The sequence below is a fragment of the Molothrus ater genome, chromosome 18, assembly GCF_012460135.2.
Source record: "Molothrus ater isolate BHLD 08-10-18 breed brown headed cowbird chromosome 18, BPBGC_Mater_1.1, whole genome shotgun sequence".
NCBI classification, from domain to species: Eukaryota; Metazoa; Chordata; class Aves; order Passeriformes; family Icteridae; genus Molothrus; species Molothrus ater.
Window position 1 is genome coordinate 8,600,860 of NC_050495.2, and position 14,610 is coordinate 8,615,469.

At 42.2% G+C, this 14,610-nt stretch overlaps 1 protein-coding gene across 2 annotated transcripts in view; it reads right to left on the reverse strand.

Annotated features, from left to right (window-relative positions):
* Positions 1-1,702: 1,702 nt before the first annotated feature.
* Positions 1,703-14,610, reverse strand: part of PI4KA (phosphatidylinositol 4-kinase alpha) — a 54,446-nt gene continuing 41,538 nt past the window's right edge. For both annotated transcript variants that reach the window (XM_036392944.2, XM_036392945.2), the window contains exons 37-55: positions 14,457-14,576; positions 13,730-13,809; positions 13,399-13,592; positions 12,580-12,670; positions 11,619-11,786; positions 11,014-11,067; positions 9,686-9,806; positions 9,256-9,385; positions 9,068-9,138; positions 8,142-8,214; positions 7,908-7,978; positions 7,198-7,307; positions 6,494-6,598; positions 5,925-6,050; positions 5,487-5,607; positions 4,679-4,838; positions 3,762-3,851; positions 3,482-3,565; positions 1,703-2,404 (exon numbers count right to left, since the gene is read on the reverse strand). In XM_036392944.2, coding sequence (XP_036248837.1) covers positions 2,353-2,404; positions 3,482-3,565; positions 3,762-3,851; positions 4,679-4,838; positions 5,487-5,607; positions 5,925-6,050; positions 6,494-6,598; positions 7,198-7,307; positions 7,908-7,978; positions 8,142-8,214; positions 9,068-9,138; positions 9,256-9,385; positions 9,686-9,806; positions 11,014-11,067; positions 11,619-11,786; positions 12,580-12,670; positions 13,399-13,592; positions 13,730-13,809; positions 14,457-14,576 — 2,021 coding nt within the window. In that variant the 3' untranslated portion in view covers positions 1,703-2,352. The remainder of the gene's footprint in view (positions 2,405-3,481; positions 3,566-3,761; positions 3,852-4,678; positions 4,839-5,486; positions 5,608-5,924; positions 6,051-6,493; positions 6,599-7,197; positions 7,308-7,907; positions 7,979-8,141; positions 8,215-9,067; positions 9,139-9,255; positions 9,386-9,685; positions 9,807-11,013; positions 11,068-11,618; positions 11,787-12,579; positions 12,671-13,398; positions 13,593-13,729; positions 13,810-14,456; positions 14,577-14,610) is intronic.

Genomic DNA, 14,610 nt, shown 5'->3' on the forward strand with positions numbered 1-14,610 from the left:
CAGCGACGCTCCCTTCTCTGTAGGGATCTCCTCAGTCACTCTGGCTTCGGACTGAGGAGTTCCCCACAGCAGCTCCTTCTGCCTGGGCCCCAGGGACACACCGGGAGACTAAAAGCTGACTTAGAGGTGCTCAGAAATGCACACTCCCAAGGGGAAGCCGTGGGCACAGCCATATCATTGACCTACCATCCCCTCAAACAGACACCACCCTGATCTGCCGCAACAGCCCAGCATCTGATGAATGGAGCTGGGCGTTCCTCACACCACAGAACCTCATCTCAGGGCTGCGCCCACCCCAGGACAGAGCCCCGCCTCAGGGCTGGGTCTCCCTCACGATACCTCCGCCCCTCAGCGCTGAGCCGTCCTCGGGGCGCTGACCCGTGACCCGCTTACACTTTGTGCTTCGGGACCGTGTGTCGCGTCCCCTTCAGCCCTCAGTGCTCGTTCTCCCTTGCGACGCCTCCATCCTTCACCCCTGGAGGCTGTGTCCCCCTCAGCCCTCGGGGCCATAGCCTGTGTCGCCCTCGCCCCTCAGGGGTGGGTACCCCTCAGGGCTGGCTGCCCCTCAGGGCCGGGTACCCGTCAGGGCTGTGTCCCTCAGGGCTGGGTGTCCCTCAGGGCTGGGTGTCCATCAGGGCCGGGTACCCGTCAGGGCTGTGTCCCTCAGGGCTGGGTGTCCCTCAGGGCCGGGTTCCCCTCAGGGCCGGGTTCCCCTCAGGGCTGGGTGTCCCTCAGGGCCGGGTGTCCCTCAGGGCCGGGTTCCCCTCAGAGCTGTGCTCCTCAGGGCCGGGTTCCCCTCAGGGCTGGCGGTCCCTCAGGGCCGGGTTCCCCTCAGGGCCGGGTTCCCCTCAGGGCTGGCGGTCCCTCAGGGCCGGGTTCCCCTCAGGGCTGGCGGTCCCTCAGGGCCAGGTTCCCCTCAGGGCCGGGTTCCCCTCAGGGCCGGGTTCCCCTCAGGGCTGTGCTCCTCAGGGCCGGGTTCCCCTCAGGGCTGGGTGTCCCACAGGGCCGGGTACCTCTCAGGGCCGGGTCCCCCTCAGGGCTGGCTGTCCCTCAGGACCGGGTACCCCTCAGGGGTCGCTGTCCCTCAGGGCGGAGTACCCCTCAGGGCTGTGTCCCTCTCAGAGCTGGCTGTCCGTCAGAGCTGGCTGTCCCTCAGGGCTGTGTCCCCCTCAGAGCTGGCTGTCCCTCAGGGCTGTGTCCCTCAGGGCTGGCTGTCCCGTGCCCCCCGCGCTGGTGCTCGCGCTCGCGCAGCGGCCACCAGGGGGCGCCCCGGGGCCCTGCCCAGGCTGGGCACCCCCTTCCTTCCCTTGAGGGCACGATCCGGACACTCGGGAAAAGCACCCAAAAGGGAAAAATCCCCCTAAAGAGAGGGAAAAAATCCCCTAAAGAGGGGACAGCCCCTGTGTTAAAGAGCCCATGTAGAAGGACAAGCATGTAGATAGGGAAAAAAAACCCAAAAGACCTATGTCCCAGCCCAGGACAGAGGCCCTTAGTCAGCAACACTGGGGAGCTTTACCTTAGTCCTACATTCCAGCTCTTGCACCAAACATTTATTTTACGAATAAAAAATGTCATTTGAGATGGACAAAGAGCTGAAGAATAAATTAGATTTCTCTATTAGAAAGAAACAGCGTAATATAATGAACAGTACACAAGCGTGCAGAGTGATGTATATACACTAAAACCAGCGCAGGGTAAAACATTTGCAACAGACACGAAGTCTAAGGTATTTTATTATATTTTATAGATTAAATATATCTTCAGTAGAGTCTCTTTTTAAAACACACAAAAGGAAAAAATACATTCTTCATGTACATATGAAATACTGACCATGTAGCAGGGACCATGTACAGTGCAAAATATGAACACAGCTACACAGACATCACCATCCTGGATGATTATCAAGCTCTTTCTACAGTAAAACTGGAACGAGTTAACATTTCTGTTTCCAAAAAGAAATCCATACCCTTCCCTTCCATGGCATTTTGTGCGATTGTGCAGGAAAGGGTTTAATTTACTTTTTAAAGACATTATAAAATCCTTGCATTGCTTGAAAAATTATTGAACTCCTCAAGCTTTACCACTTTCACACATTCACAACTGTAATACAATTTTTATTGTGATTGCAACCCAACTCCAAAAATCCAGGGAATAACAGTAATATGTATAACCTGGTATAGAGAAAGGAATGAATCAGAACTGATTGTTGCAATGGTCAGGATGTACCCAACATGTACACACACATACACAGAGGGTAGATAGCCAGGTGTGACAGAGCATCTCCTGTTTGTCACGAGTTTAGAGTGAGGGCACGGGGTTGCACGTTTCACTTGGGCAGTGGATCTCTAGTGTCTAGTAGGGGATGTCATTCTGGTAGTACTGGATCATGTCATATGTTCTACTCCTAGAGAAGGAAAGCAAACCAGAGGTAAGGAAAAGTTTAAAAAAACACTACACCCATTGTCAAGAAACATTCATCAGGATCTCACAGAGACAAAACACGGGTGAAGGAAATCAGCTGCTAATCAAAAGTAGCTCGCCATTCTTTGAAGGCATTGTGAAGGCCCAGTTACTGTTATGGACAGCACAAAACATCCTGCTCTTGTTTAAACTAGTTTTAAAATGTATTTCCACACTTCCCAGTGTGGCAACAGCATCAGCAGCTTGGATCCTGTGTTTGGATAAGCCACAAGCACATTACATGGCATTTGCAGCTTGTTTTAGGAGAAGGAAATGCATAATGAATCAATCAAGATCATCAGGGCTGCATGGAGACAGGATTATATGGAAATAAAAGTCATCTTAATTAAGGAGAATGCTAATTAATGAAAATAAAAGTGCAGGGAAATAAGAGCATTAACAGCAGCATCTCTGATGAGTGACTGAGCAAACAGATCTCAGCTTGTTACAGATAACTCAATTATCCATGGGTAGAGCTTATTCAGGTCACAGATTAACCATGCCACAGGTAGAAAAGCTCAGGCTTGTCAGAACTAAGCTGGTTCTAGCCATTCACACACACCAGTGTCACTGCCTTCACCCCCCAATATTAATCTGAGATTCTGAGCAGGTGCACTAGGGAGCACTGGAACCTCCATTCTAATGGGGCTGTATCTGAGCCAGTGAGTGGCACTGGTCTCAATCTGACCCCATATGGAACAACACAAGAGTTTGTATTAGACTCTCCAATATATCCCACAAAGTCTGTATTATCTATCATAATAAAACATGCATTTAAGATGTTTAATTATTACATTTATTCTTTAGTCTAACCAGCCATGCTATTTGACCACCCTAGGTCTTCCTTCCCAGCACAAAACAGAGGAAATGCAGCACATTCAGAAACAAAGCTGCTATCCTGCACTATTCAATGACTCAAAAAATTTTGGCATCTAACTGATAAAACTCTACTTTTCAGCTCTGTTGAAAGCCTGATGGCCTTCCTTTAGCCATAGGGAGAAAACATGCATAGAAGCCAAACCTGTTGCTGAGGAAACAATTCTGGATGATCTTGATGATGAAAGTTGCAGCCTCCCTTTCAGTCATATTGGGGCTGAACCTATGTCTATATACAGAAAATCACAAATAAGAGAAAATTAGTGAGGTTTCCTTTGAACATGGTACAAATGTGTCTTTGCACAAGCTCAGCCAGGTGTGATTTCACTTCCTGCAAGTAGCTACTTCTTGTGAAACCGCTTGGTACAAATGACATAACATTTTAATAAAAATCATTTTCCAGTTCACACATATTGCTGACTTACTTCAACAGCTTGATTGTCTGCCCTCGGAAACAGGGCAGCCCCGTATCCAACATCAGGGTAACCAGTGAGACCACAGCATCCATGTAAGGCCTAGAGAAAAAGAGGACAAAACCAGAGCATTCAGACTCCTGCAGCCTTAGCAGGTAAAGCAGACAAGCTGAGGAGTTCAATGAGCTGGATCCCACCTTTTTCTGTAATTAAATCAACACAGATAATGCTCTTACATTTGCTGGTGAAGCTACACCATTGCTTGCAATCTGTCACTTTAATTAAATGTCACTCCTTTATGCTGGACTGTCAGAATACTGCAAGATGAAGTCTCAAGAAGGATTATGCAAAGTAATGCTTTAGCAAACAACATTTCTTTGGCATCAGAAAGGTGAAGCAGTGCACCAAAACAGTTCAAAAGGCTGAAACCAGCAACACCACACAGAAACATACTATCTTTTAATCTTAATTACTCTGGGTAATTCTTTGCTACATCAGCCCAGTTTCCCTTCCCTTTCCTGTCCTCTTGCTCAGAACATTTATTATCTACCAGGCTATTATTCTGCTACTTGAGTGACACATTTGCTTTGTCACAAGAACTTTGTCCAGACTGTTTCCCCTCAAGGAACCAAAATGATCTTGATTCCAAGACAGTAGTTTCTAATTGTATTAACAGTGCACTAAATTGTGTGAGGAAATGTGTGAAACATCCCATTTATATATTGACTATATAAAATTTTAAAATATAACATAAGGACAGAAAAATACAACAAAGATAAGATGTAAAATAGCAGGATTATTACATTGTTTCAAAGTTAGCAAGACTACCCGGCACAGATTCCTTACAAATCATCATTTGTTATAATTTTTTTCTCATCTGGCTTTGGGCATGCAAGAACTTCCACTCTGAGCAGCTAAGAACACCTTACCTGACTGCCAGATAGCCTCTGACACACATCTCCATAAACCATTTGAATGGTGTTGCCTCCATTTTCCCTCCCATTATCATCACCATCTCATCAGTCAGTTTAATGTCAGGCTCCCAGCCCAGGTTTCCACCAGGTGAACTTTCAAACATGAATCCAAAATCTGTGCACAAAAGATAAACTGCCTCATAAACTTTGTTGGTTAATTCTGTACTCTTAAAGCTAACAGAAGCAGGAGATGTGGATTGCATGTATTAATGTAAACATTTTAACTGCAACTAGAAAAAAGCTTTGGTGAAGTGTAAGAATACCAACAAAAGCATCATCACCATGATATGAGAATAGATGTAAGAATGGTGATATCAAATAAACTGCTGAAATATTTGTGCAGTTCCAGAAAAGCAAAGCTAAAGCAGAGGTTACAACCTCACACAACTATATAAATCTACTTGTCAAGTTTAATTCATACTCTTTCAGTGATGAAAGGAATCAAAAGACACATTTCTATCATTAAACACATACACACAAGTATCCATGCATGAGTACATAAACAGTGTCATCCATACATATGTGTGTATACACTCTCCTGAACCTGACAAAACTTTACAGAGCTAAATTGACACAGAATCAGCCAACACAAACACAAAACACTTGGCACGAAGGCATGAAAACCTGCCATGAATGTTTACAAACAATGAAACCAGTATACAGATGGATCTCAAAGGGGAAATGGCTTATTGTCTGTTATCAGCAGTACTTAAGAGCAGAAAGCAAAGGTAATAACTGACATTCAGAGGTGCATATGACTGACCAATATGAATGATGTGTCCCTGTTTGTCCAGCATGATGTTGCCATTGTGCCTGTCTTTAATCTGGAGCAGGAACAGGAGCAGACTATAGGCAGCCATGCTGCGGATGAAATTATAGCGGGCCTGTACAAACAACAAGTTAAAACAAATCAGAACAACTGATAGAATTTAATAACTCCCCATCAGGAGATGAGACAGACAAACAAAGCTTTTTTTCTTCCATTCATGATTAGTTTGAAGCAATATCCAATGACATTCTCCATACATCTATAGCTGCAATTACTTCCTTAGCTAACTCACTAATAGCTAAAAATGAATTATAAGCATCAGGAATTAGATACAGCATTCTAGTAATCATTATGCAATTATTTGTTATTATTCCTTAAAGGTAGAATGTTTCTCAGTTGATATTTTGCTGTGCTTGCCCACTGATATTTTACCTTCTGGAATGCAAGGGTAGACTCATCTCCATATTGCCTGGTAAAATAATCATACATCCCAAAGTCTGTCTGCCTGCCCAGCTGGTCACGGGACGTGCAGTCAGGAATGCACTCAATAACACCACACTGCAGGGGAAGAAGAGAAACAGGTTTGTGAAGCATGCTCCCAAATATATTTTGTTCATGGCTCTTGGCAGTCATACAGGTTCTCTAGGAAATGTGGGGAAGCCTATAGATCACCAAATAAAAATTTTCTAGTTTATTAATTTAAAAAAAAGTATATCCTCTCTTTTAGGATTTCCATGCAACTAAGCCAAACTCTGTGACTTTCCACTGCTTTGCACAACACAGTCCCGGAAATCAAACAACAGTGCAAGCAGCAAAATTTCAGAGCCAAAAGCTTTAGAAAGGCAGGAAGCAGGAGAGGAAAGACTCTTTCTATTGCTGGTACTCCAAATATTTGGCATAAGTGGTGTGAGCAGTACTCCCTTGTAGAATGGAATTTTTATGTATGCTGGAAGAAAGTATTTTTGAATTTTCTACAGCACAACAGTTAATTGCTCACTTACCCCAGGAGCTGTGGCCACCACTCTGTATGGAAACACAAAAAGATCCAGGCCTACAAGCTGAAATATATTCTTGAAGAGATCGATGATTTGTAAAGCTAACATGTCCTGTCAGACAAGAAAAAAAAAATTGCACAAACATTAGAGGGGTTACAGGTCATAAACTGGATTATAAACATGCTCTGAAGAACTCTGAAGTGCACATTAAGTTAAGCAGGTGTGCAGATGTGTGCTTGTGTATGCACTAAGGGGGAAATCAAAACGGGAACTGATAAATGCTGTGTGAGTGGGCAGCAAGCAACACTGATGATTTAACTGCTGACCTAAGAATGAACTGCCTATCACCCTTTGATAAAAGGGCTATTAATAACTCCAGGGATAATAACCAGCATTCCCTCTTAATCAATCAAACTTCAATGTACAAGATCCCACCTTAGGAACTAAAGCTATATTGCCAATAGCTCAATTGAAAAATAAATTCTGTGAAAAAATTTTTAAGGCTTGGTAAACCTGTCTTGACAGAATGGCCTTTATTTCCAAACCAGAATTTCTCTAGGGGTACTACACAGTTCTCCCTCTCAGTCCATAACAAGCAGAGATTACCAAAGTTCCAAAGGAAAATATTTCTATATTAAAATTATTTCGTTTTTATGCATTATCACCTACAAATCTGCCTCCTCTAAGTGCAAAGCCCAAGAGCTTTGTACCTGTCTGCAGTCATCGCCCACTTTAAAGATTGCAGCCTGCCAGCAAACCTTCTGACTGTCCTCATCCTCCTCCTCGCTCTCATTGATGGAGTCAGAGCGACAACGCAGACCTGCAACAAGGGAACCAAGCAAAAAGCACACATGCAATTGAATTAGTCCATGGAATTTAATTTCAACTTTCTGTCACGACAAGCCCTCTGCACTCAAACCCACAGCACTGCACTGCAGGTGCACCACAGATATATCTGCTTTACAAGGTAATTATCATAAGACAGTTTCCTTTGTCTACTGGAATTAGAACATCTCAAACCAGTGTTTGTGATTTACCTGATAAATGCCTGCATTGCGTTGAGCTAGGCAGCTGGAAACTCCCAGAAAATGTCTTGTGAGAGAAAATCTGCCAAAATCTGGATTTTGCTACTGTCTAAAAACCCAGAAAAGGCCAGTGATTTCTGTTTTAGTCTAAAGTAACTGTTATAATTTCTTCAAGAGCCCTATGGGCTCTTGCTTCTTGGGACTTTAAAATATAAAAGTTTTCAGCATTTTCTTCTCTCTTCCTTTGATCCAGTTTAATTTCTCAGCTGAATCATGGCAGATAAAGTTCAACACAGAAATCCTTTTTCTGCAGTGGTACAGGTCACTAAAAGCAGGCAGTTTTAAAGGCATTGCTGACTATTAATTAGTAATATCAATGATTAAGTTGCAGTTACCTTCTTTTTCAAGCTCACTGACTCCACATCGTTTCACTTTGAATTTGGCAAGATAGGGTGCTTTTGCTGCACTAAATTGCAGAAGAAACAAAGATGATGATGAGTGCAATTAGCCAAACAAAATTTATAGAAAAATATTTGAATGTCATTAATTAATAAGCATATATATATATATATATATATATATATATATATATATATATATAAAATAAAAATATAACAAGAGGCTGGTACCTCTGCATAGGAGTTCCTGATTTGTAATCAATATCCAGAACAATTGCTTCAGGATTGCTGGGCAAGTAACAGCCTGCAAAACAGCAGACAGCTGAGAACAAATCCACTGTGAGACAATGCAAGTTGGACAATAACTGATGTCAGTGTCTACAACTTCAATACATTGTTTTGAATTATGTAGAGAGAAACTGGAGATTACAGTCTGTGAGCCATGAAGGATGTGGCATCCTTTGCATTAGTGAGAGATTTCCAGAAACTAATAAAATACAGTTTTGAGCCAATACTGCAGAACCTGTACCACAGAAAGGTACAGAGAGGACATCTCTTACAACAGTCCTGAATTAGATGTGGCAGCAGCCCCAGTGGGCAGTGCCCTCAGCCACCAACACATGGTACAAGGTGTGAGACCTGTTAGAGGTCAGGAAAAGCTTCCATTAAACTCCATTTTAAAGAGAAGATTCAGGCTGGGAAAAATATATGTTCAAGATTTGAGAGTATCCTCTGATAATGACATTTCAAGGGAATGCCTGATGGGAGAAAGGGGAGAAATTAAGGAACTGGACATGCTTCATTCTTGAGATAACAAAACCTCTCAAAAACACCACATATTTTATAAATGGTGGTAGAAAGCAAAAGAGTTTATTTATCCTTCCTTTTCAGACACACGCTTCTACTTTTATCCACTATATGCATTATCTTACTTGCTTTTGGGTAAGTTTTGATGCACTATATAGATATTACTGGATGGACAAAAATATTTGAATTTTTTTCAAGAAAGAAATAATCAAACAAGAACAGCCACCAGCACCAAAACTGAAATCTCTACAAACTGCCACTCATAGGGGTTTCAAGATCTGCTTGCAGAAAATAAATAATCATGTTGAATGCAAAAGCCCACAATTTTATATGACTAAATGACATCTTACCAGGCTGCACTTTCACCTCAGACAGAGCACTCAAACAAGCTTTTTTTCTTTCATCTCCTTTAGGGAATGGCCTAGAAAGATGAATTACCTTTTAATTATCTGCATATTATACATTACTCTACACACTAGCCTCAAGTTTGTTTCAAACTTACACAAACTGAGCACAATTTCTGAAGTACAATTCTTACTTGATAATGGCTGAAACATTGGTGATTTTATTGAAGAAATCAAACTCCCGTTGGTAGAACTCCTTGGCTGGGCCAGACAATGAGCCAGTTATCTCCTCCACTAACTGCTCCAGAAGTTCCCCAATGTCAGCTGCAGGTGAAAAAAAGGATGCATCTGTGTCAGAAGCTTATTTCAGAAAGTAAAATGATATGGGTGATGGAAATCAGCACCTTTAGATATTATTCAGAAAAAGGTACTGAGGGAACCAGCACCCTGTCTCTCTTGACAGACTCTATCAGGCACTGATGCAGAATGGGCCCTACCTCTATAAGTAAAAGAGAATTTCCCAGCTAAAAGTATTCTTCCTGACAAGCAAGAAGCAGGAAGAAGATTTAGATTGGACTGGGAAAAGGAAAGGAGTCAAGTCAAATTACATTTTAAAGCACTCACGATCTTTTTGATGTCCTTCTTCATCCAGGTAGATATTGGTTTTCATGTTCCAGATGAACTGGTGAGCCAGGAGCTGAGATTTGGAAGCTGCCCACAGGATGTATTCCCTAACGTAACCCATCTGCAACCACAGGCAGACCAGTAAGGATCAAAGTTCTACAACTCTTAGACTCAATATTACTGCTTCTAACAGCTATTCTTCAAACCCAGAAAGTTTAAATGGATGGAAAGAAGACCTCTGCACCCTCTCATTTTGCTAAAAAGATATGAATGACAGTGTATTTTAAAAGGTAGCAACCTGATCCTAAATTGTTTTCAGCTTTGTTACTGACCTATTCTGTTATTCTCATCAGCCTTTCCCCACCTCTAAGCCATTTTCCATCTGTTCTTTTTGGATTTCAAATCTCTTGGAGCTCAGAGCATCTTCTACTATGTCTACAAAGCACAGTGTAACAGGGACACTGGCGTTGCCTGGCATCACCACATGCTCCTGTAATACCAGCAATCTACACAGTGTCACAGGGACTGTACAGTTTGGTAAGAACTGCATGTGCTGGCACAGTTCCACTGAAACTCTGGAAAGTAAGAGGACACTTATGAAACTGAAGTGTCCAAGAAAATCCTACTCCTTCCAGCTGCCACATTCCCTTTCCTCTACCTGCAATTACTTTTGTAGTCTATAGGTGTTCCTAGAGGTGTTTGACTGATATTAACAGACAGGTGTCTGATGTTTGTGCTCTGCACTGCAGAGTTCTTAAAGAATAACTGCAGTCAGTCACCTACACTGTGGGATGGGAATATGTTCACCTGAAAATAAAGCACTGACCAGAGTTCACTGCCTCGCTGGCAGGTGGAATGATCTCACATTAATGAACTCTGAACTTGGCTGTCAAGCTTTACTTTGGCTTCTGCAAGATAAGGCTGAGATCTGATTTCATACATGTGATAAGCACAAGACACCCCGAGATGTCTTCTCTGGTTAACTCTACAGCAAAATGATTAAGGGTAATGATTTAACTTCATTTCTCGTTGTCTCATGCAGACCTCCAAAAGCTCTATTTAAACAGAGTCCTCACCTGGGGCTTCCCATAACAAAATCTCTTTCCTGACAGATGAGCTACACAGCCTTTGTCAAGTTTATGTGTTCATAAAAGAGGTGTATCCAAAACCAGGCAGCCCCTAGAGACAATTTTTCTTCTATGTATTAAAGATAGGATAATAATAAGCAGCATTAGATTATGCTTAATTTTTGGTTTATTTACTGTTTTAAATCTAAAAGCTGCATTAAAAATCTGTTTTCTTCACGTGCAGCTGATTCATAATCTCACCTTGTCATACCGCAGTGCCTGAACAATCTGTGGAATGTAGAATAAAATGGCATCCTGAAAGAGAAGGGATGGCAGGGCTTTACTGTTTTGTTTTAGTAGTCAGAAAGGAAGATGAGTCACATATACAGAGAAAAGCTCCTTTCAGTTAGGTGATAAACAAAATCCCACTGCCTCTTCATTTTAAACTATGCATGCAACTCTCTCAAATCTAAGTATTATTCTGTTTAGTTACTCCCTTCAAAAATATAATTAATAATCATGTACTTCATAGTCCTAATAGAAGTCTGACAAGTGCTAAAAAACAGCTTTCTGCAGCCTTAGAAGAAACAACTTTATCTTTGAAAGAAGAGGCAAAAGAGATGATTTGAGAATGGCAGTCTGAAGAATTCAGCTTAGTGTCATTTACAACAAAGCTGCAAATACATGAGCCAGGTTTACATGTGAAAATCAACTTCAAGTTTCTATCCCACTGTGTGCACATTCTGCAGTGTGCTATGCCCATTTAGCACATGCCTCTCCATGGCATTAAAATGAAACTTGTGGCCACAGTGACCAGGGCCATAACTTCCCCTGGAGTGTTGAGGCTTTCCAGGGACTCTTCTTACCGGAGGGAAAGATCTCAGGACTTTAACTCCGTACTGGGCTGTCAGAGGATGGGGTGGATACATGCTGGAGAAGTAGGACAGGCCAGTTGGTGGATCTGTGGGTGCCCAGCACAGGACGTGGCTGAGCTCAGGTGCATCAGCATCGATGGTGTGCCAGGTAACCAGGTACTGAAAAAGCAGGTCAGACACATCAGGGGTTTGTAGCACTCCCTGATGTGTAGGTGCTACACATCAGACAGTAATGCTGTCATCTAGCTCCCTCCAGCAGGGCAAGTGAAATACAGAACATTCTTTTTTACAGAACTATAGCTGTTTTATCGAATGCATTTTTCCATGGAAACCTAGCTGTTGGAATCACCTCACCTCCCAAAACACCAAATGAAGTTACTAAAAGTACAATCCAGTTCTTGTACATGGAGAAAGAAGAAAGGATGAACCATTTTGAAAGGGTCAAAAAAGGTTCAATTTTCTTGCTATCTATGTTACAGGTGATATAGACAGTTCTGACAAGACTGTCCCTCACAGGACTAAAGTGCTCTACAGCAGATCAGCATGATGAGCCTTCCTCACTTCCAGACCTTGGCCTCTGGATACACAGAAAAGGTTATGCTTAAAATAAGTTCAGCAGCACTCATCATGGCTTGGTCCATTGATCTTTTCACTTATTTTGCCAAAGGAAGAGAACTGGTGGTTGTGCTGCAAGTGATGAGTTTTGAGCCATTTTGTGTACAGTGAGAATACCCAGAAGTAAAATGCAGCATTAGCTAACTGGCTACCTCCTCTTACTGCTGTGATTCTCCTCTCAGCATCCTATTTCCACAGCTATTCTGTTATTCTCTCCTATCAGAGATATGGGTAGCACTAGAACATACACCATAGTAAGTCAAGACTGTATTTTCCAATACATTTGAGTGAAATGGGCCTCCTGGGGCCCTGTAACAGTAAAAATATCCACAGGTACCTTTATTGCCTCAGGAACATCACTAACAGCTCCCGGGTCCAACCGGACCAGACGAGTCACTTCTGTTCCAATAGCTTCAGTGTTCTTAAACCTAAGTATAACCAGGAACACAATAACATTATTAGAAAATTTTGATGGCTTCTTCTATTTATGTGAAGATGAGAACAGCAGAAGGCAGAAAATTATATGCTCAATAAACATAGTCCAACTATGAAGTAACATACCCCAATATGCTTGTGGAAAGGGGATTCTGAAATAACTGGTCCTCATCCAGTGCTTTTGTATAAACCAGTTGTATTTCAGCCCACTTCCACTAGTGGCTTCTTGGCTGAAATATTCTGTCTGGGATTCTACAGCAAGCAGTGTACAGAACTCTACTTGGCAAAAACTATCACTGTCGTAAGGGGGAAAGAATTTCCTTTCCCTTTCGGAGCCAACTATGCAAATTCTCCTATAATAGTAAAGGGCAAACCAATATCTAGCAAAAACACTGCATTCCAAGATACTTTTAGCACTGCTTAAATGCTATGCTTGCTAATGGGCTGAATGCTATTAAAAAACAAACCTGATTTCTTCTGAATCAAACACTGTCTAAGCACTGGCAAAGAGCAGATGGTAGGAAAGGCAGGTGGACTTCATTAGTGACTGAGCCAAATGAGTCTATTAAGTAATCTATTTCTTTTCAAAGGTCTCAAACAGTTGTGACAGTATGCAAGAGGCTGCAACCAGCAGCAAGTGCTATCAGTATTTACTGTAAATACTCATTCAACTTCTAAGGCAGCAGTAATTGCATCAGTTGTTTCTTTTGAAATATCTCACCTGGTAGGCAGCTGCACAGCAAGATAAGGAGAAATGCTCCAAGCCAGATTCACATTATCCTTCCACTGCTTCTCACTGAGACTGATGTATTTAGACCTCCAGTTTGCCACACTGCTCTCTCCAGTTTGATCCAACTCTAGCTCAGGGGAAGACAGTGGATTGTACCATGTGATCAAGCGTTCGATCTCAGTAGCCTGAAGAAAACAAGAAAAATAAAGGGTTTTCTGGAAGAAGCAAAACACTCTCAATGTCATACTTTAGTTTATATATCCTGCAACAATAAGAGGGTCTTAGAAATTCATACAATTTGCCCATCCTTCTGATGACTCACCAGCAATGAGAGCAGCAATGTCCTGCGCTTCATGTAGTACTTGTGCAGCTGTGTCCCCCTGTTTGTTTTCTTGGACATTCCTGGAGGAAAGGATTTAAAAGTTTTCAGTGACTTTTGTTCAGCAGGTGAAACTGTACTTTCAAACTGTCCACAGCTGGAAACATGGACACAGAAGAACTGAATGACCACAGGACACCTGTAACTTAGATCAGAGTGGCAGAAGGAAGTCAGCATTGCAGCCACTCACCGTGCAAGTGTTCTTTGAATATATGGAGTACAACAGGCTACAGAGATATTATTGTAGCCAGCAGTGCATTCACTTTAGGAACACGACAGTCTTCTAAAAAGAAGAAGCACTAGCTTTAAAACTGTACAAAAATACAGTCCATGCTCTAATGTCACTCTGCCCCAAAAAGCACTAGGGGCATGTTTCCATAAAGCAAAAAATTTCCTTACAGTATTTCAATACAACTTGATCTCTTCCAGTCTTATTTCTCCTACACAACAGAACTGAACATTCTATCAAAAAACTCAGGTGATATCAGAACTTTCCTCCTTGTCACCGGTGAGACTTTTCTGCCTTTGATTTTCAGAGTCTGGCACTGGTAGTTAAATAGCCTGCCAGAATATGAGCCTGATGTTTAAAATAAATATTGACTTTAAATATCTGAACATAAACTATGCTGTAAAATTGGCTGTAATGAGCTGGTTACAATCAAAAAAATACCTGATTTTTTAGATATGGTTGACATGCCACTGGACAAAGGATAAGTATTTATCCATCCTTGTGTAGCCTGTTGCCGAGATCCAACATTGATATCCAGGTTGCTCCTGGTGTCTTGATTATCTAAGAACAGAGCACAGATCTGATGTAGAATCCA